General features: G+C 46.6%; 1 protein-coding gene across 6 annotated transcripts in view; it reads right to left on the bottom strand.

The window, feature by feature from the left end:
- Tmem164 (transmembrane protein 164) overlaps positions 1-15,811 on the bottom strand; it is a 174,171-nt gene extending 158,360 nt beyond the window's left edge. Inside the window, exons 1-2 of one of the 6 annotated variants that reach the window (XM_052737316.1) lie at positions 15,637-15,811; positions 14,245-14,902 (exon numbers count right to left, since the gene is read on the bottom strand). In XM_052737316.1, the coding sequence (XP_052593276.1) occupies positions 14,245-14,631 (387 nt within the window). In that variant the 5' untranslated portion in view covers positions 14,632-14,902; positions 15,637-15,811. Of the gene's footprint in view, positions 1-14,244; positions 14,903-15,235; positions 15,388-15,636 lie in introns of those variants that run through there. The other 5 variants (XM_052737280.1, XM_052737324.1, XM_052737309.1 and 2 more) reach the window with 5 other exon arrangements.
- Positions 15,812-24,959: the final 9,148 nt, after the last annotated feature.

Raw genomic sequence — 24,959 nt, 5'->3', positions numbered from 1 at the left:
GCACAGTCTATTTTAAAACAGTGACAGTTCTTGAAAGGAGAGGTTTACTAAATACTAGGATTGTAGAAGGCACTGGGATTCGCTGGTGGTGCTGTGGCTTTGTTTTGGTCTATTTGCTGACACTGTAAGTAAAGGCATCAGGAATCTGATCCCCTAACAACCACCTTCTGCCACAATGTGCTTTCCTTTTAGCTAAGATACTGGTCTGCTTTAAAACATGCTCCTCTGGAACTGGGTATGTATGTAGCTCAGAGGCAGAATACTCGTCCAGTATGCACAAGGCCTTGGGTTCTATCCCCGAGCTTGGCAACAAAATAAAAAGTAAAAAAGTAGGGCTGGAGAGATGGCTCAGAGGTTAAGAGTACAGACTGCTCTTCCAGAGGTTCTGAGTTCAATTCCCAGCACCCACATGGTGGCTCACAACCATCTGTAATGAGATCTGGCACCCGCTTCTGTATATGCAATAAATAAATAAATCTTAAAAAAGTAAAAAAAGTAAACCTGCCTTTCTCTAAGCCCTGTGAGTGGTTCATTCTCCACAATTACCTCAATCAAAAGACATTAAGAAAAATGTAAAAATGAAACCCATTCACCTCTCTCTATCTACCCCACCCACAGAAAACCACACCCTTCATACTTCTGCTCATCACTGGTTTCCTAGACTACCAATCTCAAGATAGCTTGCATCATTGAGTCAGCCCACTAATAAAGAGCAGGAATAAGTAAGCCAAGAGGTCCCTGGAAAGCCACCAGAACCACCTCCTGCCCCCCATTCTCCCAAAGGACTGGTTAACCTAAGGTAATCTTCATAATGTCCACAACCATTACCACCCAGGTGCTAGCTTCATGAAAACCAGTATCTCTGCCCACCGCATGCCTGACACAAAGATTGCAGGGATGCTTTTGTTAACAAAAATTCTAAATCCAGTATCAAACCCTACCATCAGGCACCCAAGGTCGAAACAGCAAGTCATAATGCTAACCATGAAGGAACCTCTCATTTTAGTTGCCATCATGGTAGTTGGGGTAACAATAGTAGTAGTGACTGTCATTACCTTCCTCATCGCTATCACAGCTAAAAGATACTGAATGCACATTCTGCGCATACCATTTACTACAGTAAGTGACTTATTAATGGTTTCTCATCTTTACACAACCCCAGTATATTTATATGTGATCATTTCATTTCACAAATATGGAAACACAGGCTAAGCTACCCAGGGTCACGTAGCTAAAAGGATTTGAACTCAGGACTGTAACACCTCAGCCCACAGACCCACCATCTACCACTCCTGCCTTGAAATATACAGTACTACAATGACTGCCAGTAAAAAACTAACATCCTTTGCTTTGCTCACAGTGAGCCAAGACTACTGCTCAATTCTTGATTGAAATGACTTCATTTCATTCTCACAACAACCCTGTTTGGTGAGTGCTGTTAGTACTCCCATGTTACAGATGAGTGAAACTGATTGAGTAGTTAAACAGCATGCCTAAGGTCACATGGTAATGGGCTCAAAGCCAGAGCTCGGAAACAGAACTCCAAAGCTCTCTCCACTAGGCCCAACTTACATTAGGACAAGGAGATATTTCTATTGCCCTACTTAGTCAGGAACCCTGCTGTGTCCCAATCCTGAGATGTGTTGAGTCTCAGCAAGTTAATGGCAGTGAGGAAACCTCTCTAGTCCTTCTGTGTACATGCCAGCAACTCGGGTCTGGTTACTCTAGGAAAAGAGGATCCATCTCCTTCTAGAAGTGTCTCCTAGCTCCCATTTCCTTCAACCGGATTTCTGAAGATAACACCTCACCATGGTCCTCTGCTAACGCTGTGCCCAGAACATCTAATAAATGTTTACTCAGAGCTCCCAGAGCCACAGTTAAGGGCCTTAATGTGCAGTCTGGCTCTGTGCCTTATTTAATCAGCACCTGAATGAAATGTCTCTTTGCTAGCAACAGCCAGAGCACAGTCAGCTAGAGTTTTTCTGCAAACACAGCTGGTGAACTGGCAGAGGCCATTCCACTCACAGGCCAAATATACCCCAAGATGACAGCCCCGCTGATGTGTGATGGAGATGGGGAGATGGAAGGCACTGAGCTGGAATGATGATGGACGCATGCTTCCTTTCCCTCCAGATGATCTCGTTCTCCTTCTACACACCTGAGCACCTGCCGCAGGCCAGAGTTTGCACTGTTCCTGCCCAAAGCACCACACTTCCAGCACCTCCACATCCCCGGTTGCCCACATCCTTTGGAACCAACCAATACAGAACAATACTGCACCTGGGTGGAAAGGTATTGATAGCTGCAATACTGTCTGGAAAAGGAGGCAGCAAACAGCACCAACCCTGGGCAAGGAATATGGGAAAAGCCAGCTGCTTAAAAACACTAGACCAGACTGGGCGATGGTGGCGCAAGCCTTTAATCCCAGCACTCAGGAGGCAGAGTCAGGTGTATCTCTGTGAGTTCGAGGCCAGCCTGGTCTACAGAGATCCAGGACAGGCACCAAAACTACACAGAGAAACCCTGTCTCAAAAAAACAAAAACAAAACAACAACAAAAAAACCCACTAGACCAGGGTAAGGTAACTAGAAATTTTTGTCATTATTTTTCTTTGAAAACAGGGTTTTTTGATTTGATTTGGGGTTTTTGTTTGGGGGGGGGGGTTTGAGACAGAGTCTCTTATGTAGCTCTGTCTATACTAAAATTTATTATGTAGACCAGGCTAGCTTCGAAATGAGAGATCCACCTGCCTCTGCCTCCAAAGTGCTTGGATTAAAGGTGTGTGCCACCATGCCTGGCTGGTTTATTTATTTTTCTTTCTTTCTTCCTTCCTTTCTTTTGTTCGTTTGCTTTGTTGTGTTTTCTTTTTTTTTTTATTTTCAAAACAGGGTTTCTCTGTGTAGCCCTGGCTGTCCTGGAACTCATTCTTGTAGACCAGGCTGGCCTTGAACCCACAGATCTGCCTGCCTCTGCCTCCTGAGTGCTGGGATTAAAGGTGTGCGCCACAACTCCTGGTGAGGTCCATTAATTTTTAAACTCAAATAGTCATTACAAAAAGTGTTTTTCCTTTTTTTTTTTTTTTTTTTTTTTTTTTTGGTTTTTCGAGACAGGGTTTCTCTGTGTAGCTTTGCGCCTTTTCCTGGAACTCACTTGGTAGCCCAGGCTGGCCTCGAACTCACAGAGATCCGCCTGGCTCTGCCTCCCGAGTGCTGGGATTAAAGGCGTGCGCCACCACCGCCCGGCTGTGTTTTTCCTTTTAAACAAACTCACACAAAGAAATAATAGAAAATGACAGCAGCGACTAGGAAGAGGAATAATAACTATATTCATTTTGTGTGTGTGTGTGTGTGTAGCAGTTCTGTTTACACTAACATTAGAAAACATGAAAAATCCAAAGCCTGAAATCTTCGAGCAGAATGTCTTAAATAAACCCATAAAGTCAAAGGGGTTTCTGGCTCCGCCCCTTTTAAAGAACTATGCATAAAGGCCGTCTTCCTTCTTTATACTCACAGTACTTTGAATCCAGTCTCAGTCCCCTCTGTCTAAAGAAACTCAACTTCCAGGCCAACACAAAAGGAGAATTTCTAAAATAAACAATGCAACAGTTTTCTTTAAAAATTAATTTCTCTTTTCCTCCTTTTTTTTTTTTTGAGATACTGTCACACTACATAGTCCCGGCTAGCCTGGAACTCACTATGTGGACCAGGCTGGCCCCCAAATCACATTGATCTGCTTGCCTTTTACACCCCAGTGCTGGGATTAAAGATGTGTGCCACCATACCCAGCCTGGCTTTTTTACTTTTTAAAATGAAATAAAAATGGGATATAAAGATAGCTCAGCCGGTATTTGGTGCCAAACCCAACCACCCAAGTTCTATCTCCAGGACCAACATGGAAGGAGGAGCGAACCAACTCCCAAAATTGCCACACATGCACATAGCACACACACACACACACACACACACACACACACACACACACACACACACACACACTAGTGCATAATAAAATAAAATAAAATATCCAAGAATTCAAAGTTACAAAGAATGTTGAAGGGTAATATATTAAAACTGGAAAAGCAGTTTTTTTAACTCATTCTTTCCCAGATAGCCAATGAAGTCTGTCCACATGCCATTCTTACTTCATTGTGAACCTTTAAAATGGAGGTAGTTTCTTCCCAGTTCCCCCAGGCATGTCACATTCTCTAATGAAATGGAGATTTTGATTACATCTCTTTACTTCGTGTGATCAGAAGACCACTTGCAGGGGTAGGTCCTCTTCTTCCATTATGAGTCCCAGAGATTGAATCCAAGTCAACAGGCTTAGCAGCAAGTGCCTTTACCTGCTGAGCCATCTTGCCAGTCCTGAAACAGGCATTTTTACATTGTAAAAGGCATCGTGTTAGAGCCGTGAAATACTCTGGAAGGAGGCCAACTTGAATGGAGTTGTCAGGTAGAAAGACAGAGCAATGGGAAAGAAAGAATATGAAAAAGAAAGGTAGGAAGGCAGCAACAAGTCTTGAAAAAAAAAGGTAAGGAGGGAGGGGGAGGGAGGGGGAGGGCAAGAAATAGAGAGGGAGGGAAGGAGGGAGGGATGGGTGGAGGGAGGGAGGGAGGAGGGAAGACCTCGTGTTGAATTCTGCTGTGGAGGGCATTCAGGAGGGCAACCATCTCATGAAGAACTAAATCATCGCCCCCAGGTTGTACACGGGTGTGTGCTATCTCCACTCATCTCTGCTAACTTACCTCAATGTTCTGGGCATCTGTCCTTGACGGCATGGGTCTTCCTTGGGACAGGACAGAGAACACGATTCTCTGTATTGCATATCCCCTAATGAAACTTCATGAGCATCTGTGACTTTTATCAATGGCCCAGAAATGACAAAGCATTCTTAAAGCTTCACTTGCCTTGGCGAGGAAGAAACAGGAAATGTGACCCTGATAAGATGCAAGGTTACAGTTGAGACACTGTCATATGAAGGAGGCAGCAGCAGTATGTCTAGAATTTTTTGCTTTTGTTTTAGCAGGGATCAGGATCAAATTTAGCTTGAACATGAACACCCTCAGCCCGTCACACATTCAATCTTTCTTTCTTTCTTTTTTAAAGACAGGATTTCTCTCTATGTAGCCCTGGCTGGCCTGGAACTCATTACGTAGACCAGGATAGCCTAAAACTCAGAGATCAGCCTGCGTATGCCTCCTCAATGCAAAGGCCTATGCTCCTGTGACTGACCCATACATTGTGTCTTATGTCCAGAATTCTCTTCGTTTCCCTCTTTGTTGGGCCTCATTCTAGGTATGCAAACAGAGAATAAGACTACCAAGGGCCCCTGCTCTGATGAAGTTAACATGCCTCCTACATGTGCCAGCTCAAATCAAATGTCATCTCGGGGGGGGGGGGGGGGGGGGGGGGGGGCGGGAATCTTCCTTAAATGCATTGTCGAAAACGCCTTCCCATTCTGTTTCATTCGGGTGTTTGACTTTACATATAACATTATAAATGAGTTGACCCCGTAGTCTTGTCTTTCTCATCTAAACTTATTACTTCTTGTTGAATCTCCAGCGCCTGGCACCAATGTTTGGCATGCAACAGATATTCATAAACATTTATTAAATGAATACAGGAATGAATAAATTTGGGGCTGGAGATATGGCTCAAGAATTGCTCTTGCAAAGGATCAAGGTTCAGGTCCCAGCACCCACATGGTAGCTCCCAACCATCTGTAACTGCAGTCCTGGGGAGATCCCATGCCCTCTTCTGACTTCCAGCAGGCACCAGGAACACACATGGTGCCCAGACATACATGCAGGCAAAACATCCATATACATAAAATAAAAATCTCAAAAAAAAGTTTAAGAAGGAATAAATTCTTACAACCATTTAAAACAAGTCTCCCATACAGAGAGCTAGCATGCAGCAACCAGGTGTCAAAATGGCCTCCTGGCAATTGAGAGCACTTACTGGCCTAGAGGAGAGAAATGGAGAACTAGAGGGTAACAAAGGCCTGCTTGAAATATTCTAATGAGAACAACTCCCTTAACACTCCCTTCACAAAAACTTGTCCTTACCATCTCACTTAAGCCATACTACCTACATAAACTACCTATATAGCCTATACTACCAACCTATATACACTGCTTTCAGAAGCCTAAATGCTTGCCCACAGTTTCATGTCAGTCATGAAGAGCACTCAAGTGCTCTTCCCACTTATTATTTCAGCCACCAGATGTCTCCCCAAATGGGACCCAAGACTGACCAACATTTGAACTGTGTGGGAGTTTAGTTTGGGGTTAGTTTTGTTTTTGTGAGAGACCGTCCATTTCTGGAGTATGACCACTATACCTGATCACACAGTGCTGTTCTGTTCACGCTGGGCACACCACCAGTCCACCAAGGAATTTCTTTAAAATTCATGATACAGAGCTGGGCGGTGGTGGCGCATGCCTTTAATCTCAGCACTGAGAGGCAGAGGCAGGCGGATCTCTGTGAGTTCGAGGCCAGCCTGGGTTACAGAGTGAGTTCCAGGACAGGCGCAAAGCTACACAGAGAAACCCTGTCTTGAAAAAAGAAAAGAAAAAAAAAGAAAAAGAGAAAAAATATATATATAAAATATATAAATTCATGATGCAAATCTGAGTGTAGTGGCGCATGCCTTTAATCTCAGCACTTGGGAGGCAGAGGCAGGCAGATCTCTGTGACTTTGTGGCCAGCCTGGTCTAAGTAGTGAGTTTCTGGACAGCCAGAGCTACATAGTGAGACCCTGTCTCAAACCCCAACAAAAAATTCAGAAGCCAGCCCCACCCCCTGTGGTACAATCTTTGATGCCAGCACTAAGGAGGCAGAGGCAGGCAGATCTCTGTAAATTCTAGGACAGCCAGGGTTACATAGGCTATCTCAAAAAAAAAATCATAATGCCATCCTTACCCTGGACCTGCTTAGGTGTCTATAGAGGGAGTCAGGCATCTGCATTATAACCAGCTAATCACTCCTCTCCATATCCAAAGCTCTCTTCATGCCTCTTCAGCCTGGCCAGATAGGGACCTTTGAGACGAATGTACTCTCAATGTAACAAAGCATATGCACACAGCAAAAAACGAAGCTTGGTTATAGCTCATTGGCATGACACTTACCTAGTACACACAAAGCATGGGATCCATTCTGCAGTACTTCAAAATAAATGATAATAATAAAAAGATATGAAAGACAAGGACAAGCTGAAAAACTTGGCTCTTGTTGAGAATATTTCAAGTAGACACAATGACAATGAGCTAGCACTCAAAAGTACAGGAGAAAAAAAGAAAAGTGAGTCACTGGCCTAATAACATTCTTTTTATCTCTATAGTAAAGCAAGAAATTAAAGTTGCCGTGCCCAGATATCTGCCAAGGGATAGAGACGTAGATCCAGCATCCTAATTTCCTGATCTGGATGAAAGTCATACTTTGGATCAGAGTGGGCCATGGTTGAATAACGGGCAGTTTGTGGCAGAACTTCTATAAGACTTGTGTGCTCTAGAACTGAGCCTGTTTCTGTCCTCTGGCTATTTCAAAAACAGATCAGAGCCAGGCGATGGTGGTGTACCTCTTTAATCCTAGCACTGAGGAGGCAGAGGCAGGTAGGTCTCTGAGTTCAAGGTCAGCCTGGTCTACAGAGCTAGTTCCAGGACAGCCAGGACAACACAGAGAAACTCTGTCTCGAAAAAACAAACAAACCAACAGATCCAAAGATAAACTCCTTGGGCACAACAGACATAAGAACCATGTCCATGAGACCTCAAGGGAACACAGGCCACCATGGGGGCAGGGAGATACAAAACATCATCAAGTCTTGTCAGTCACTTAATCACCATTACCCAGGCCCACAACAATTAACATGCCTGTACATCATTGTAATCATGGAATTAAACTATTACATGCCTTTCTTATAAAAACTGTCCCTGCTAACAGTGGAAACTGAATAAGCATACAAAAACAAGAGCCCTCACCAAACAACAGCAAAAAAAAAAAATGTGTGTGAGGTGCTGGGGATTGAACCCAGAGAGGCATGCATGCTAAGCACGCAAACTCTGCCTCTGAGCTATACCCCAACCCCTTGCCCAATATTCTGAGAAGGTGCTGAGAGGGTTGGGAAAGGAGGACAAACGATTTTAATAGACTGACAAGAATAACTGGAGTCAGGTCAGGATCATCTAGAAAGGTTTCAAAGAGGAGAATCCTCAGAGGAGGACTTGCAGAGAGAACGAATCGAAAACAAGCCCCAGAAAGACGGAGAAGGTGGTGGATGTGCGGTTAGGGAACAAAGTCCAGCGAGCCTGCAATCAGGTACCGAGCAGGAGCCAGAAACAGACTGTTATTTAAAAGCAGGCGTGATGATGTGGGGTTGTATTCACAGGTGCGTGGCATGAAAAGGCCGAGAGGGAAAAGCATTCCTCCCTGCTTGGTATGGGCTGGACCGTAAGCGCTACAGAGCCCAGTTTTGCATGCTGTGCATTACAAGGGCATGGAGACATGGGCAAGAAGCCAGAGAAAAGCAACAGGCATTATTGGAAGAATGGATCTCAGCAGCCATCGGGAAAAGTGAGAAGGGGTTGAGATTAAAGTAATACCACATTGGTCATCTGCCACTCTGATTAGCTTTGCCCAGCTTCTTCTCTGGGTTAAGTGGCTATATAGTTATTTAGCAGATTAAAAAGCTTTGCATTCCCTGTATTCATTTTCATGGTGTAGATCTGGAAAGGAAAAGGTTAAATAATTTGCTCAGGTTCCCACAGAAAGCCATAGGCATCGTAATATTCAACCCCAGTGTTAGATGTAGATGCTTAATCCACCAGTCCACAGCAACTCTATGTATAATGAATGTAGTCTCCTAAAGACTGCACCGATGAAAGATGGGAGAATTCTCTGCCATTTTCTCTGGAGGGAAGAATAAAATAATGTCATGTCTCAATGCCAAGGCCCATATAAGCATACATTCCCTGATGCCCTCCTGGTCTGATGACACAGGACACAGCCATCAGCAAATGGCTGGATCCCTCATTCCACCCATTATCCATGAACATCAATCCCATGTAGGAACAGTAATCAGTGCTCCTGACAACAGATGGGGAGTGAGGAAGTGAGTCTGATCTGAAGTTGGGGGGAAGAGAAAGACTCATTCTCAGTTCTTTGTCTGATTTTCTCTAAAATGAACCCATCAAACGGTAAATGGAGTGTACCAGTGAGTGTTCAGTAAGTCAAAGAGGGTGCCACCAAAAACTCGGTTTCGTTTTGTTTCTGTTTTTTGAGATGGGTCTCATATATCCCAGAATGTCCTCAATCTTGCTTTGTAGCTGAAGATAACCTTGAACTTCTGACTCCTCCTCTCTCCACCTCCCCAGTACTGTGATTGCAGGCCTGTGCCACCGTGCCTGGTTTATCAAGTGCTGGGACCGGAACCTGGAGTTCCAAGCGTGCAAAACACATACCCTTCCAACTGGGCTCCAGCCCAGCCCAAAGCTCAGAATCTGTGAAGATATACCACCCCATACTTTTAGTAAGATGGAGCCCACATTTTTATTCCCCATCACTCTGGAGGCAGAAGCAGGCAGATGTCTGCGAGTTTGAGACCAGCTTCATCTGCAAAGTGAGCTCCAGGCCAGCAAGAGCAACATGGTGAGTTCTCGTGTGGAAGGAAGGGAGGGAGAAAGGGAGGGGGGGAGGGAGGAGGGAGGGAGGAGGGAGGGAGGGAGGGAGGGAGGGGGGAGAGAGGGAGGGAGGGAGGGATGAAGAGAGGGAAAGAAAAAGAGAGAAAGAAAAGATGGGGGATTAAACTTTAGCAAACCCAAGGCAGGAAAGCCCTGTCTGGTAGAAATCAAACCTCTAATATATTATATATATTTTTAAAGGCAGAATATGTAATAAGCAACACAATTCTAAAATGAGACGACTCCGAGAATAAAAGTGCTTGTCATGCAAGCTTGACAACCTGAGCTCAAGTCCCAGGACCTAGAGTAGATGTGTAGGATATCCAACATCTGGAAGGTGTCCTCTGACCTCTGTGTATGCACTGTGGTATGTCACACACACACACACACACACACACACACACACACACACACACACACACACACACACACACTAATAAAGTAAATTTACAAAACAAGAGGGGGCTCGGAATTACTGACCAAAATTTTTAAAAAATTAAGTACTGGCTGGGAGCTACAGGTCAATTATCATGAATTATAATTTGCTGAATGCCTGGCCCGCTTCCTGTGTACAGGCATTGAAGATTAAGCTGCAAATGTTGTACCTGGCTAAGTTCAGCACCTAACCGGATGTTAACACAGACACATTCAGAACCCAAAGAAATTTTGCAATTAAACAAAGCATGAAAAAGGAGATCTTTTCATTAAGTTCTTAAGACAAACACAACATAATTGTATTCAAGAAAAATAATGTAAGTTAAGATGTATTAAAAGAACCAAAGAAGAAAGAAAACAAAGAACCAATATGTTAAAGTTAGTTGTAGACCCCTATTCTTTACAGACACAACCAACCAGACTGTATTTGTATTTGAGTCTCATTATGTAGGTCATACTGGCCTTGAACTTGCCATCCCCCTACCTAAACCTCCTGGTAATGAGATTGCAGGCATTCGCCATCACATCTAGCCTGTCTGGCATTTTAACTCTTCTACTGAGAAACTGTAGATTTTTTCAGACTTAAACAGCTACAAGAATCTCTCCCGACTAATCCGAGATTCCCACTGTGGCAGCTGAGATTTAAAGCCACCTGTGCCACTAAACTGCTGGGAGATTTTTGGATAAACAGACCAATGGCTCAGTAGGTTCATTCCCCGGAATGCATACCTGCCAAGATTCATGGGCAAAAGAGGATTGAGTGGCCATGCTTGAAGAAATCCTTATTGGTGTAGTTGGCAGACAGACCTGATATTTAGCACAGGGTTTAACAATGCTGTGCTAACCTGGGCACTTGCACCTTCAGCTGGAACTGAGCTGTGGGCTGGTACCAATGTAATCCTCCAAGCCACTATCAATCTACAATCCTCAAACCTCAGAGAAATCACATGAGACCAAAAAGAAACTCAACAGCAGGAATGTTAATCAGGGACAGAATTCAGACGCAAGTTATGCCCTTCCTTATGTTACTACCGTTGGCAGCCACCCAAAGGCAGCATGGCTCTGACGAGGAGGGTCTGTGTAACAAGGCGTTGCAAACGAATATTTTGCAGACTGAAAAATGAGAGCTGGAGAAAGGAACCAATTTCCCTCCAACTCCTCTACTTCCTGGCGTAAAGTAACATGGCCCTTGTTACACTTAGTGATTCTACTGGAAAAGAACTTTCTAGAAAGCCAAAATGGAGTCATGGAGTTAAGAGACACTATCAAACATAAGCATGTCCACCTTGAAACCCCTTTTCACTTCAGCTAACATCCCCCTTGCCTGGTCAGTACTTCTAATCTCCGAGGTCTGTTGCTGCATTAAAGCCTAATTCATCTAATTCACTTGCAAAAAGCATTTACTGATTCATAATATCTCCCCTTTGCAATAGACACAATCACAGAAAACATTTTAACATCTTTTTCTCCGGGCCTAAGCTGATCTATCACAACCTCGAATAAGATAATGCATATTAAAGTGCCTGTGAGCAGTAAAGTGCTAGATAAATGTAAGGTATTAGTAGTCCTCCAAACTATCATTAGTCATTTCTGCTTCCACGTCATAACACTGGTTGCTACCATCTGCTGTTAATTTTTTTTTAACCGACTCTCATCAACTTTCAAAAATCTATACAGTCCAGGTTCTAACGAAGAGCTACATAGAAGGCACTAGAAAGTTAGATGTACCAAAGCCGACGTAGGACCTTAGTAGGGTACAAAGCAGTGATTGGGGACAGAGGACAAAGGAGTACAGTGTCCCCAGGACACTGCAAGAATGTATCAGCATGAGTCCTTTCCCTGCGTCCACCCTATAGCTTCAGGGCAAAAGCTAAGGAAAAAAAACCCACACATGAGGACAAGAAATCAGCCTGTAGTCACCCAAACATCTATCTGTCCTGACATCAAGTGCATGTGACCCCGAAGGTCGCCTCAACAATTTTACTTTACTGGGAGCCATGTGGAGCAAAAGCTAAGGGTGAACTGACTGGCTACCTGACCTCCACAGAGGAGACCAATTTCTCTTTTTTGCACAAGGAAGTCAAAAGCCTTTCAAAGGCTTTTGTCATAGTCCCATTAGCTATGGGACAAAGAATCACAGAACAGACTGTCGAGGGTTAGGAGTACAATTCTGTTCCATCTTACAGGTAGAGAAACTGAGGCCCAGAAAGGGGACTTTCCCCAAAGCCATACAACTAATTAATTCCAGAAGTAGGTCTCCAGAGTCTTCTAAAAGCCTCTAAAATCTTTCCTTTAAAAATCATGGTCGTTGCCAGGTTTGATGTCATCATCACACCAGTAGCAGCCCCAGTGAGGCTGAATTTAGCCCTTGGTTGACCTTCCAGATCTGTGGTTGCCAGAGGCCTCAAGACCCCTTTGTAGAGGTACCCTCTGACCCTTACCACCTGCCGTCCTAAAAAAGCACTCCTGTCTGAAGAGGCATACACAACAGCAGCTCAGACGCATTGTTTCCTCTCATTAACAAAAAGGCCATTCATTTCAAAAGAAAAGAAAGAGGACCGGTCAAATCTGCACAGAAGGTCTAGCTAGGACAACCCTGGACTTGCTGTGCATGGCACCCCTTCACAAGAAGCCCTAAAAAAAAAAAAAAACTGCTGCCTACCCCATCTTACCCCAACTCTTTTCCATGCTTTTTAGGGACCCAATCAACAACGTCCACTTTATTCCAGAGCCATCTACACCTTCTTACCATCTACAAGATGCCAAGGGGCCAAGGTCATTCTCATTTTATAGATCAAGAAACTGAGGCCAAGAATGTGTAACCAAATGGATTTCCAGGCAAAGTGAGCTACCAAATATATGAGCCCCAAGTATACAGCAAAGTCCTACAGGCTGGCCTTACCACCCTCTGCCACCCCGAGTTGAGAGCTGAAGGTTTGCAACTCCAAAGGAGTTCGCTTCCATCCCTGATTCTAATCCATCTTTTGCCTTGAGGCAAGCGACCTCTATCCTTGAACCCTGCAGGGGCTGTAAAGTGAGGATAATAATCTCAACCTCCTGCTCTAAGCAGAATTGTCCGCATTCTCCTGAGAACAACCTTCAACAAATATAAAAGCAATAAAGATGCTAAAGACAGCCTTCAAAACTACCCCCAGTAAAACACACAAAGTTTTCCACAGCCGGGAATGTAAAAAGACCTAATTGCTTTCCCGTTCTCCCTTTCTCCTCGTTCCCATGAATTTATAGCTTCAGAATATCCCTGACCAGGCTGAGTAGAGAAGTCTCCCTCTTTGGTCCTCACACAGATTATGTGTACCTTGCTGGCAATTTCCCCCTTCAAGACCATTTGTTCGCCTTAGCATAACTAATGAATAGAGGTCAGGAGAGCAAAAGAAATCAGCTCTCTGAGTACCCTTGGAGCATGACCAGAGGACAGAATCAGAGAATCAGGTTTGAAAAAAGTAAATTCCCTCTCACCTCCAATCGCGATCTCCAACCTAAAGTTCACAAATCAGCATGGAGCCCAGTTCAGAGAGCTCTTAGCAGCTTTGGGTTGCTCAAGCTTCTCACAACCCAAAAGCAGACCTCGCCCTAAGAGCATAAACTCCCAAATGAAAGAGTCCTTAAGAGAAACCCCTAAAAGTATTCCCCCAATGTACCACAGTGGAGACAAGGAAGCTTGTGTAACCACCTCCAGGAAAGCATGTAACCAGGCCCCAGGGAAACTACTGCAAAAGGCAAGAGGGCTGGGCCATGGGCCACAGATGTGATTCTGAAGGGGCACCTAGCTGGGGTTGGACTTCCTGCTGGTGAAAAGGCCAGGCCCCAGCGGGGCTGGGAGCTGGAGGGAGGAAGGGGGAGGGGGGAGGGGGAGGGGGAGGGGGAGGGGAGGAGGGCGGGGGGGGGGGCATGGGGCTCGGAGTGCAAGTCGTTTCTAGGGCTCTTTACCTCCGCTGTAGGGCTGATCCATTGTGCAACTCTCAAGTTAGCACAAAGGCAGCCGCTGTTTGGAAAACCATTTTTAAGGGTCCCACTTCCCAAGGGGACAAAGTGCTCTCTACACTAGTGTCCTGAGCACACAAATGACTTTTATCACTTAGGCTGCCCAGGAAAAAGTCAACAGACTCACATGCATCATGGTGACCAGGTGACAAGGGTTGAGCAGGTAGATGACGGTCTTGGTGGCGAACTTAAAGCCCACCTCCACCCCGAAGATCAGGCACAGGGCTACTAAGAGCAGATTCTTGCTCAGGCTCTCCTTGCCTTCCTCTGGCCGCTGGGTCACCTGCTGTGGCTGGCTGCCACGGCCACCCCTACCGTCCTCCGTCTGCCTCAGGATGTGCCGAAGGGCCACCAGGATCTCCAACAGGGCCAGGGTCAGGACCACCACACTTTCCAGCAGCCGCTGCTGCCAAGACAGGAAGGCAGCACAGTCGGGGCCCCCATTGCCTGCAAAACTGGGGTCGACACCCCCATAGAGCCAGTCCAGGAGACTTTGGTAGCTATACCGGGACATGATGCAAAGTGGCTCCACTTGACTACGGTACAGGAAGCAAGAGCGAGATGGAACACGAGACCGAAGGGTTGCCCGGGCGGTGGAACATTAAGGAGGGCACACCCGCACCCCCCTCTGGACACTGGGGCACCTAGAACAGGGGAGGGAAAGCTACACGCGAGGCCCGGGGTAAAGTGCTGGCTCTAACTTGTCCCCACGGCTGTCTGGGGAGCCCCCCGCGCTTCTCCAGTGGCCACCAACGAGGCAGGGTTGAAAGGAGCCGTTGGCCAATCTAAAAGGAAGGAGAGGAAAAAAAGGTCTCAAAGAGGCAATTGCACGGGAATTAACGAAGCGGGGAGGGATAACTAGCGAGGGAAGAAAAGGGGAACAGGAGTCGTGGCCAAGCAAGCAGGGGTCGAGGGAAGTTGGAGGGCCGAGAGGGTCAGGGCGGGGACCTAGGGGACCCGGCACTGCCGAGGGAGCCAAGCAGGAGGCGGTGTGGGGGGGGGGGGGAGCGGGGGTGAGAGAGAGGGGACACCGGAGGCTAGGAGAGGAGCTAGCAGGGCTGGGCAGGCGGGGAGGGCGACGGGGAGGGCAGGGACGCCGGACTCCTCGTCTCACGCACTCCACGAGAGGGGGATGTCTTACTCCTGCAACCGCGTGGCCGTCTCTGCCCCCAGCTAGCAACTTCGCCGCCGACGGGGCCCCCTCTCCAGCCAATTTAGAGCGGTCCCGGTCCAACCTCCCGCCCCCGGGTACACCCCGAGCCACCAGCTCCACCCCCCCTGGCCCATCACGCCCGCCCTCCGGGCCAGCGCCACCCTCAGCCCGCGGCCCGCCCGGGACCAGCCCCTTAGGCGCAGGCGGGCGACGGGAGGAAACTGAGAGGGAGGGCGGGGAAGCGGGGCCAGCCAGGGGCCGAGCCATGGGGCCGCCACCCTCCGCCCCGCCGCCGCCGCATCTTCCCGCTCCTCTTCGCCCGGCCCCCAGAGACGGGCCGCCGCGTCCCCTTGGGGCTCCACTCACCCGCTGCTCGGCCCCGCCGCCCGGGCTCGACCGATCGCTCCGTCTCCCCGCACTTCCCGCAGCCCCAGGCGGCACTGGGCTGGGCTCCCCAGGCGGCTGCAGCAGCCGCCGCCACCGCCGCGGCTCACGGCTCCTCCTCCCTGCCTTCCTCCCCCAGCAGCCGCCGCTCGCTTCCTCCGGTTTCCCCTCCCTCTCTCCTCCCCCTCGTCGTCAACTCCCTCCACCTTAGGCCCTCCTCCCGTCCACTTCACCATCACCACCACCCCCGTCCCCCCCCCCTCACATGCACACGTCCTCAAGCCACCACTGCCCCGCCTCGCTGTCTTCCCTCCACTTCGTCCTCGACTCCCTCCCCCCCCCCGCCCCCGCCCCCCCCCCGCCCTGCTTCCTCTCATCTCCCCCTCCACTCTGCTGCCCTCCCGAGGCCCCATCCCTGCCTCTTTCCTCCGTCTTCTCCTTGCCTGGTCTTCTGCACTCGATGCGTGCACGCGTACACAGCTTTGCTCCTTCGCCACTGTGACTCAATTCACCTCCCCGCCTAAGCCTGGTGGACTAACTCCTCAGGTGACCCGGTTCTCAGATCACTCCTTTGTACACCTGGACACACACTAGGCACTCAGCTGGCCCTCACTAACTTTTAGGAGTAAGGCTGCAAAACTACTGGACAGGTTTTGACTTTTGGAGTGTGCTGGGTATGGTCTTCCCGCTTCCTCCTTTCCGCCTTGAAATGGGACATTGTTAAAAGACCATAAGAGTATCGTCCCTCGCCCCTTCTAGTTACAGCCTCACTTCCTACTTCAGTGCCTAAGTTGGGGGCTTCTCCCTGGACTTCCTCTAAGCCAGTTCTGATGTTTTTCCTCTCTCCTCCAGCTACACAAACCACCCTAGCCCTCTCTTGCTCTCTCCCTCCCCGCCCCCGTTTCTCTGTACCTCTCTCCCTCCCTCTCTTTCTCTCTCTATTTCTCTCTCTGTCTCTCTCTCTCTCACTCTGCCTCTCTCTTTGTCTGTCTCTTTGTGTCTCTCGGTTTCTGCCTCTCTGTGTGTCTCCCTCCCTCTCAGTCTCCCTCTCAGGCTCCCTATCTTCCACCGCGTGCAGTCCGTGAAAGACTAGCTGCAGGAAAGGAAGTCTCCTGACCTCTCCCCCTCCTCCCTCCCCAAATGAGAGCAGCTGCTTCCTAACCCCGCCTTGGAAAAAGCAGCCTGGCCAAAGTGAGTGCTAGCTAGTGTCCAGGGGCCCCCTCTTCCCTGGCACTTTCTACTTAGTGACTGTGTTGGCTCTTCTTAGGATCAAGAATTAAGGAAAGGACTACTCAGAATGTACCATATATTGGTTTAATATTTATTGAAGACTCACATAAGTTAGAAGAATATCCAGAAAAAACGCGGTTAGGCACCTTGCCTAGGAAACACTTTCAGATGTTGGCTGCATGCCAGTCTTAAAATGTAAAACACAGTCGTCTGTTTTATCAGGCCAATACCCTCCCATCCTTTCCAACCTAACAAATACAGCCAGGCAAGCTCCTCTGACTTCAAGCTTTGTGAAGCATCCACCATAGGCAGGATGTTTTCCAAGTGCTAATTAATAAAGAATGGCAACAAACAAGACTCAGTTCAGAGGCTCACTGGCTCTCCTTAGGTGTTTTGCTAAATCTCAGCAATATGACCAAAGAACAAGGCAAGGGAGCTCCTGGCTGTGGAATGCAGCATCTGGCGGCCTCACGTTCCTATCTTCAAAGAAGTAAAGATGAGGGTATAGCTCTCAGTAATGGCTTCATTAATCCCTCTCATTTCCATGCTGACCTTCAGGAGGGAATCTGGCCTAGCCACTCCTGTGCCCGCAAAAAAAAAGGGACTGTCTTTCATGACTGGAACCAAGCCAACTTCTTGATCTAAGCCACAAATTCCTTTTTCTTTTTTCATAGGTTAGACAAAGTGGGTTTTTCTTCAATATTTTATTTATTTTTATTATATGTGCATGAATGTTTTACCTGCATGTATGTCTGAGCACCACTTCCGTGTGCCTGATTCCCACAGAGGACTAAAGTGTGAGCCACTGTGTCGCTGCTAGGAATCATATCTGGGTCTTCTGCAAGAGTTGCCAGTGCTTTTAACCGCTGAACCATCTCTTTAGCCCCCCAAAATGTTTTTAAAATGTACATTCTGGGCTGGACAGATGGCTCAATGGTTAACAGTTTTTGTTATTCTAGCAGAGGACCTGGGTTCAATGCCCAGCACCCATATGGTGGCTTACAACCATCTGTAACTCCAGTTCCAGAGTATCTGACACCTTCTTCGGGCCTCTGGTCACCAGGTAAGCATGTGGTGAACACACATGCATGCAGGCAAAACACCCATACACATAAAATAAAAACCAATTAATCTTTAAAAATGATTAAAAGATGCATATTCTAACTAATCCTATGTATGCCAGTTACTTCTGTAGCCTTGAGTAATTTGCCCAACCTCTCATTGCTTCCATTTCTTATCTATTAATTGAAAGATAGTGCTATCTAATTCATAGGGTTATGCACATTCAAATGAGCTGAACTCTGTAAAACTTTTTTTGGTGTCTGATACATAGAAAGTATCCACTGAAGACTGTTAGCAAGCCGGGCGTTTGCATGTGCCTTTAAGTGTGTGGGTAACACACTTCACTTCTGTGCCCTCCCCCACATCTGCGGAAGCAAAGCATCCTCCAACACCCATGGAAACTCACACTCTTCTCAGTCCCCCACCCCGTTCCCAGATCCCCCTCCCTCCTCAAAACTTGTATAGCATTTATTGCTTGCACTACTTATTTTTGTCTGAATCACATACTGCCTTCCATTGTTCTCTCGGAGGCCTGCCTCCAACACCCAGCTCTTTGACAGCATGCAAGGGTCTTAATCCTTTCTACACAAGCACACCCCTCAGCACCTAACAGAGTGACACATAGTAAACACCAAAGAAACACAAAGAAACTATTGTCCCCATAGGTAAAGAGACAAGCACTGAACTGAAATGATGGGTCTAATTTTACAAACAACAACCAAAATCTTCAGACAAATGTCTCCATATTTCTTTGCTGGGAGAGCCTGTTGATCTCCAAACACTGACAAGAAGAGACAGATTTTGCTTTTTAAGAGGGTATATTTTAAATTATGGGACTTGTTTGTTCTGTGGGAGCACTGGACACTCGAGCACCATGCCGTGTGTTTGGAAGTCAGAGGATGACAACTTGCAGCACTCAGTTCTCTCCTTTCACCAACCCTCTTCCCAGGGGTCCAAGTCAGGTCTTCAGGCTTGGCAGCCAGTCCCTGGGCCTGCTGGGCCATGGGCTCTTAAAAAAGTCTTAGTGGCCTACAGTGAAAAGGGAGCCTGAAGTCCACAACAGCTCCAGCAGTGCAGAGTGAGGCTGGGCTGGGAGGACAGCTGGGTGGACAGGGAGATGACAGGAAGCTGGGGGGGGGTAGAGGTGGGGAGGAGGCAGGTGTAGGTGGGGGTGGGGTGGGGAAGGAATGCTGTGAGGTGGGGCAGTAGTGGCCTGAGGACCTGTGTGTCTGGGGAAAGCGGACAAGGAGAGGAGGGTCAAGGGTGGAGGCAGTTGGTAGGTGTATGTGAGGGGTACTTTGTGGTGGTGGTATCTGTTTGTTGCTGTTTTTGAGACAGGGTCCCCCTATGTAGCCCTGGCTGTCCCAGAACATAGATCAGGCTGGCCTGGAACTCACAGAAACCTGCCTGCCTCTGCCTCCAGATTGCTGGGGATAAAAGACATGCAAGTCTCCCTGGCTTCTTGAGGATGTTTTTGACAATAGTCTCTGAGATCCTTGTAGGTCACAAAAGGGTATAATTCTATATAATCTGCCTCCCTGTCTTCTCAGGCCTGTCTTAAGACAGATAGTTGATCTCCCGGTTTGGTGGCATGAGTCACCTCTCTGCTTGTATAGACAGTCTCCTAAATTCTTTAGGCTAAAGCGTCTTCCCAGTTATGAGCTCAGGTGACTTCCTGGAGCGTATAGGTCACCCGGAAGGGCCTTCTCTTTTGTTAGACTCTCAAGTTAAACTTGGGCATCTAACTTTCTCCTCAGGCAGGTGGTTCTTGGAATCTATGTCTGCCTTCTGTCTACAATGAAACCTTGTTTTGTGTAGCCATTTCCTCCCAACTGAAACATTTCCCGAGAGAGAGGGAAGAGGGAGCCTCTTAAGACTTGAGAAGCTAACTAAATTTATAATGCTTGGAAAACTCAAAAAGTTACAAGATGCACAAGAGCACTTCCTAAGGTTAGGTACACAGTAAACAATTCTGTTGGGAAGAGAAGACTGCATCCAGTGCAGCTGCCTACAAATTGTGTACGGGGAGGTCCAGGGATGTGGCTTGAACTGAGCCGTCACCCATGCTGGGTGAGCTTTTCAGTGACACAGCTGCCTTTGAGTCACCCATGCTCCTGTAAGGAAGCCCAGATAAACACACTAGTTCACTAAACCAGACTTCAGTGGAACGATTTTTTTTTTGTCTATTATCATTGCCCTATCTGGGATGAATAGATACTTGTCCACATCTCCCCCAGGAAAAGGCACACAACAAACCCTCAAGTCAAGCGCAAGCAAAAAACAATGCACAATCCTGATGTGCTGTGAAGTGTCATCAGGAGTACTGAGCCACATGTGGATGGAGGACCATGAAGAGAGAAGCCTTTGTCTTGGTCTGTCTGCTTACTTTTTTCTCCCCACTCCCATTCATTCAACACCAGCATTCTTTCTCTACATAGTCACTGAGTCTCTGTAATGTGCAGAGGAATGCTCTGGGCCTGTGAGCAATTCTTGCCCTAAGGAGCTTAAGATCCACCCTACAGAGCACTTATGAACAAGAAAGGTTAAATAATAACACAGGGGTGGTGAATAATAAAGCCAAGCTGGTAAGCGCAAATCCTGCCTGTAGGAATGACCTACACAGGTAAGACCTGGGGAGTCACAAAAACTCAGAGGTAGAGCAGTGTGGTAGTACTTGCCCATTATCTCAAGAAGCAAGAGACTTGAGACAGGATCATCAGAGATGGAAGACAAATTCTGCAGCATGGCATGGACCAGGCCAGCTGGGGCTATAGAGCAAGATCCTGTCTCAAAACAAAACAAAACTGAAAATCAGGGATGTGGGAGAGCCAAGGAAGCCATGCGTGAATGTGTAAAGAGCAAATGAGCTCCCGAGTGTGTATTGTTGACGTGGACACAGCTACACCAAGGACCCAATGCTTCAGACCCATAGAAATAGCAAAACCTCTGGTCCAAATACAAGTGTGTACTGTGATCGGCCATTGTGTGCAAAAACTAGCAACTGCAGCCTCTTCCTCTTAGTTGTTTACAACGTGAGATTGGTAACCTATAGGCATCCACTGAGATTAGCTACGACTTCCTCCACATGCTATATACATAGTAAACAAGCTGAGGTTCTGGCTGTTGCTGTGGTTGGCCCCACATCATCAGATTCCACCTGACCCCAGCTTTTCTCTGTGTGTCTGTGTCTGCCCTTTCTTCATTCCCTTGTGAACACAGTCAGGTCAAATCCCCACCACACCAGATGTAGCACAGGGGTAGTTGAAACAAAGCTAAAGTCATCTATAGCGAGAAAGGTCAGCATGATATGTACCAGGGAAGGTACCCTAGGAGGAAGCCTTCAAAGATGTTAGTCCTGTTCAATGTCTTGATCTAGGGAGTGCTACATATGGAAACAGTCAGAGCCGCACACTCCAGAGTTGTCTGTTTATGTTGGATGGCAGTTGCACATCGTTTTTTCAGAGTTCAGAAAAGAAAAAAAAAAAAAAACACTAGGAGCTGGAATGACCAAGAGCGTCTCCTGGATAAAGAGGCAGCCCATTTGGAGGTGCAAATAAATCTAACCCCATGGAGATCAGCTGTGGCTACACTTCAGAATTGTCTGGCTGCTGTTTTAAAACACCAAGTCTCAGGCTGGAGAGATGGCTCAGCAGGTGAACGTTCTTGCTGCTAAACCTGACTGCCGAAGTCTGATCCTGGTGACTCACAGAGTGGAAAAAGAAGCAAGTCCTGCAATCTGTCCTCTGACTTCAAGTTTACCCTGGTATACACATGTTCTCAAATGTGTGTGTGCACACACACACTCAAATAAATAAATAAATAAATAAATAAATAAATAAATAAATAAATGCAACAAAAGTTTAAACACACAAGTACTGGGTCACATCTCAGGCCAATCAGACCAATGTAATCAGAACTTCTGGAAGTAAGACCTTACAATGGGACTTCAAAAAAAAAAAAAAAGGTAACTACTAGTTTAGTCACTAAAGTTAGAAAACCTAGAGGCTGTGGATTTGTGTAGTGGGACAATGTTTGCCTAATATACAAGGCCCCAGGTTCTGTCCTCAAGCCCCAGCCCCCATATACACACTGGGGGCTGGCAGGATAGCTCAGTTGGTAAAAAAAAAAAAAAAGTGCTAGCCACTAAGACTTCCTACTTGAACTACCTAAGTTCGATCCCTGAGCCTCACATGGCAGAAGGAGAGATTTGACTCCCAAAGATTGTCTCCTGAGCTCCACATGTGTACACGTATGTACGGTATGTACACATGCACAAAATAAAATAAATACATAAGTACAACAAAATATTTTTACATTTTACTTGTGGATGATCAAACCCATTAAAGTGGCCCAGTGATTCACTTAAATTATCTCATTTAAACTTTGTGACCAAACAGCCTGAGACATAGTCACTATACATATTTATGTCCATAATTCCTATTGCTATGATTCCTATTTTACAGACAGAAAATTGGAAACTCGGATCTTACTGCCTCCAAGTGCAACAGCTCAGATTTTGTCCCAGATCTTCGATCTCCAAAGCGAGTGACCTGAGCATATATACAATATTGTCTCTCAGGGGACCATGCCACAGAGACAATACTGCAGAGGCTCTTGGTAGAAAAGCTGGCTAATCTGTGAAAAGATCACTGCATTTAATTTTTTTCCTTTCTATCCAGGGCAGGGCTACCTGACATTCACTAAGATGCATTATTAGTCTTAAGTGTACAGCTTGGTGAGTTTGACAAATGCATACACCCCCGTAATCATCATTCAGATCTTCAGGCACGCCTCCCAATCAATCCTCACCTCTAGAGGTAACCATTGCTCTGATTTTCATAACTATTCATGTGGCCTATCCTTGAATGCCACACAAATGGAATCATTTTGCTATTGTGACTGGCTCCTTATGCTCAACATTCTATCCCCGAAATTCATCAAAACAACTCTTCTCTCTCTCTCTCTCTCTCGATCTGTCTCTATCTTTTTTCTCTATCTCTCTTTGTCTGTCTGTCTGTCTGTCTCTCCTCTCAGTCTCTCTCTCTCTCAGCTCATCCTGTCCCTCTTTCTTTTTCTGAGAGAAGGTCTCACATTGTAACTCAGGCCAGGTTAGAACTCACTATGTAGACCCCAAACTTACTGCAGTTCTCCTGCCTCTGACTCTGTAATGCTGTGATTACAGACATGAGCCACAGGCATGACGAAAATCATGGTTCTTAAAAAAAAAAATGTTTTCTTGTTTTGGTATTGTTTTCTTCCTTTTGTTATAAGATCAAATTATGTAGTCTAGCCTAACCTGGAACTCAGAACTCTGCTGCCTCCAGCACCTGAGGGCTAGTATTTCAGGTGTGTACCATCATGCTCTGTCAGATCAGGTCTTATATTCAGAAACAAATGCTGATTGTAGGAGACGCTAAACTTTCAGACTCAGGACCCAGCTAGCACAGGGCTTTAATGAGAGGCCTGGCAAATACTGCTTCTGGGGAGCCTTTTCCCACCGCACCCCTGGAAGCTTTAGTTCCAGCGGTGTTTTCAAAGCCGATACTTTTTGTTTTGTTTTGTTTTTTGAGACAGGGTTTCTCTGTGTAGCTTTGCGCCTTTTCCTGGAACTCACTCTGTAGCCCAGGCTGGCCTCAAACTCACAGAGATCCGCCTGGCTCTGCCTCCTGAGTGCTGGGATTAAAGGCGTGCGCCACCACCATCCGGCTCAAAGCCTATTAAGAGTGGAGCCTGCATAGTATAGTCCCATAGAACCGCTCGAACACTTTGGTAATATATCAAGCTCACACGTCATAGGAAACACCAAATCCAGCTCTCACAAGTAAATAAAAGGTATATGCTACACAGATTGCAGCTTTATGGGCTTTAAGATCACAGGAAGAAGCCGGACAGTGGTGGTGCAAGCCTTTAATCCCAGCACTCGGGAGGCAGAGGCAGGTTGATCTCTGTAAATTCAAGGCCAGCTTGGTCTACAGATCAAGTTCCAGGACAACAGCCAGGGCTACACAGAGAAACCTTGTCTCGGAAAAACCAAAATTAATTAATTAAAAATATATATCACAGGGAGAATTCTTTTTATTTCATTTATTTTTACTTTTATTGTTTCTTATAATGAAGAATTCTGATCCACACAATTCTGATTCAAGGTCAATATTTGGCTAAGAGGTGTGGGAGAGGGCTGGGCAAGAAAGTACATGGCCAGCACAATGTTTTGGATGCAGTTTTTTTTTTCCCAAGGCTTCATATGTTGGAGACTGAGTCCTCAGTTTAGTACTGTAGGAGAAGGAAATGGGACCTTTAAGAGGTAGGACCTAGAGGGAGGTCCATAAGCACTGGAGGATCTGCCCTTGGAAAAGATTAAGTAGTTCTTGAGCAACTCTAGATTAACTCTCAAGGTCGGGGCTGGAGAGACGTTCTTTAAAAGGATCAAGCCTAGCTCTACACACTCTCTCTGGTTCCCTGTCTGGCAACACGATTGATCACTTCCTCAGACATGAACTCGGGCTGTTTGTCATGAGGCCCTTGCTTGGGCTATCTCCATGCTGTTTAAACTTTCAACCTCAAAACGGCTAAGGCCAACAAGCTTCTTCTTCACAGGGTTTTCATCCCTCAGATACTTCTTGATAATAACAAGAAAGTTCTCTTTTCCAAATACCCCACTCAGAATGCCCTGGCTGACCTCAAAATAACACCAAATGGAGACTGCTATTCTCCGTCTTTCCTTGATCCTTTCACCCCACGCAAATCCTGGGCCTGTCTTCCATCCTTCCATATGTAAGACAGGGTCTTGCCATGTAGCCCAAGCTATCCTTCAACATATGATCGTCCTGCCTCTGATTCCTGAGTTCTGGAATTACAGGTATATACTACAACATCCCTCTCAAATGTGTAGACGTCTAGATCTATGGTTGCAACCACGTTAAATGGGTTTAGTCATGGGCATGGTGAAAGTGCAGGCCTTTATTTCCAGCACTCAGGCAGCAGAGGCAGGCAGATCATTGTGAGTTCAATGC

Source organism: Peromyscus californicus, unplaced genomic scaffold (genome assembly GCF_007827085.1).
Source record: "Peromyscus californicus insignis strain IS unplaced genomic scaffold, ASM782708v3 Scaffold_10__1_contigs__length_136768540, whole genome shotgun sequence".
In the NCBI taxonomy this organism is placed as follows: Eukaryota; Metazoa; Chordata; class Mammalia; order Rodentia; family Cricetidae; genus Peromyscus; species Peromyscus californicus.
Note: the sequence above shows the minus strand (reverse complement) of the source record. Positions and strands in the feature narration are given on the sequence as shown.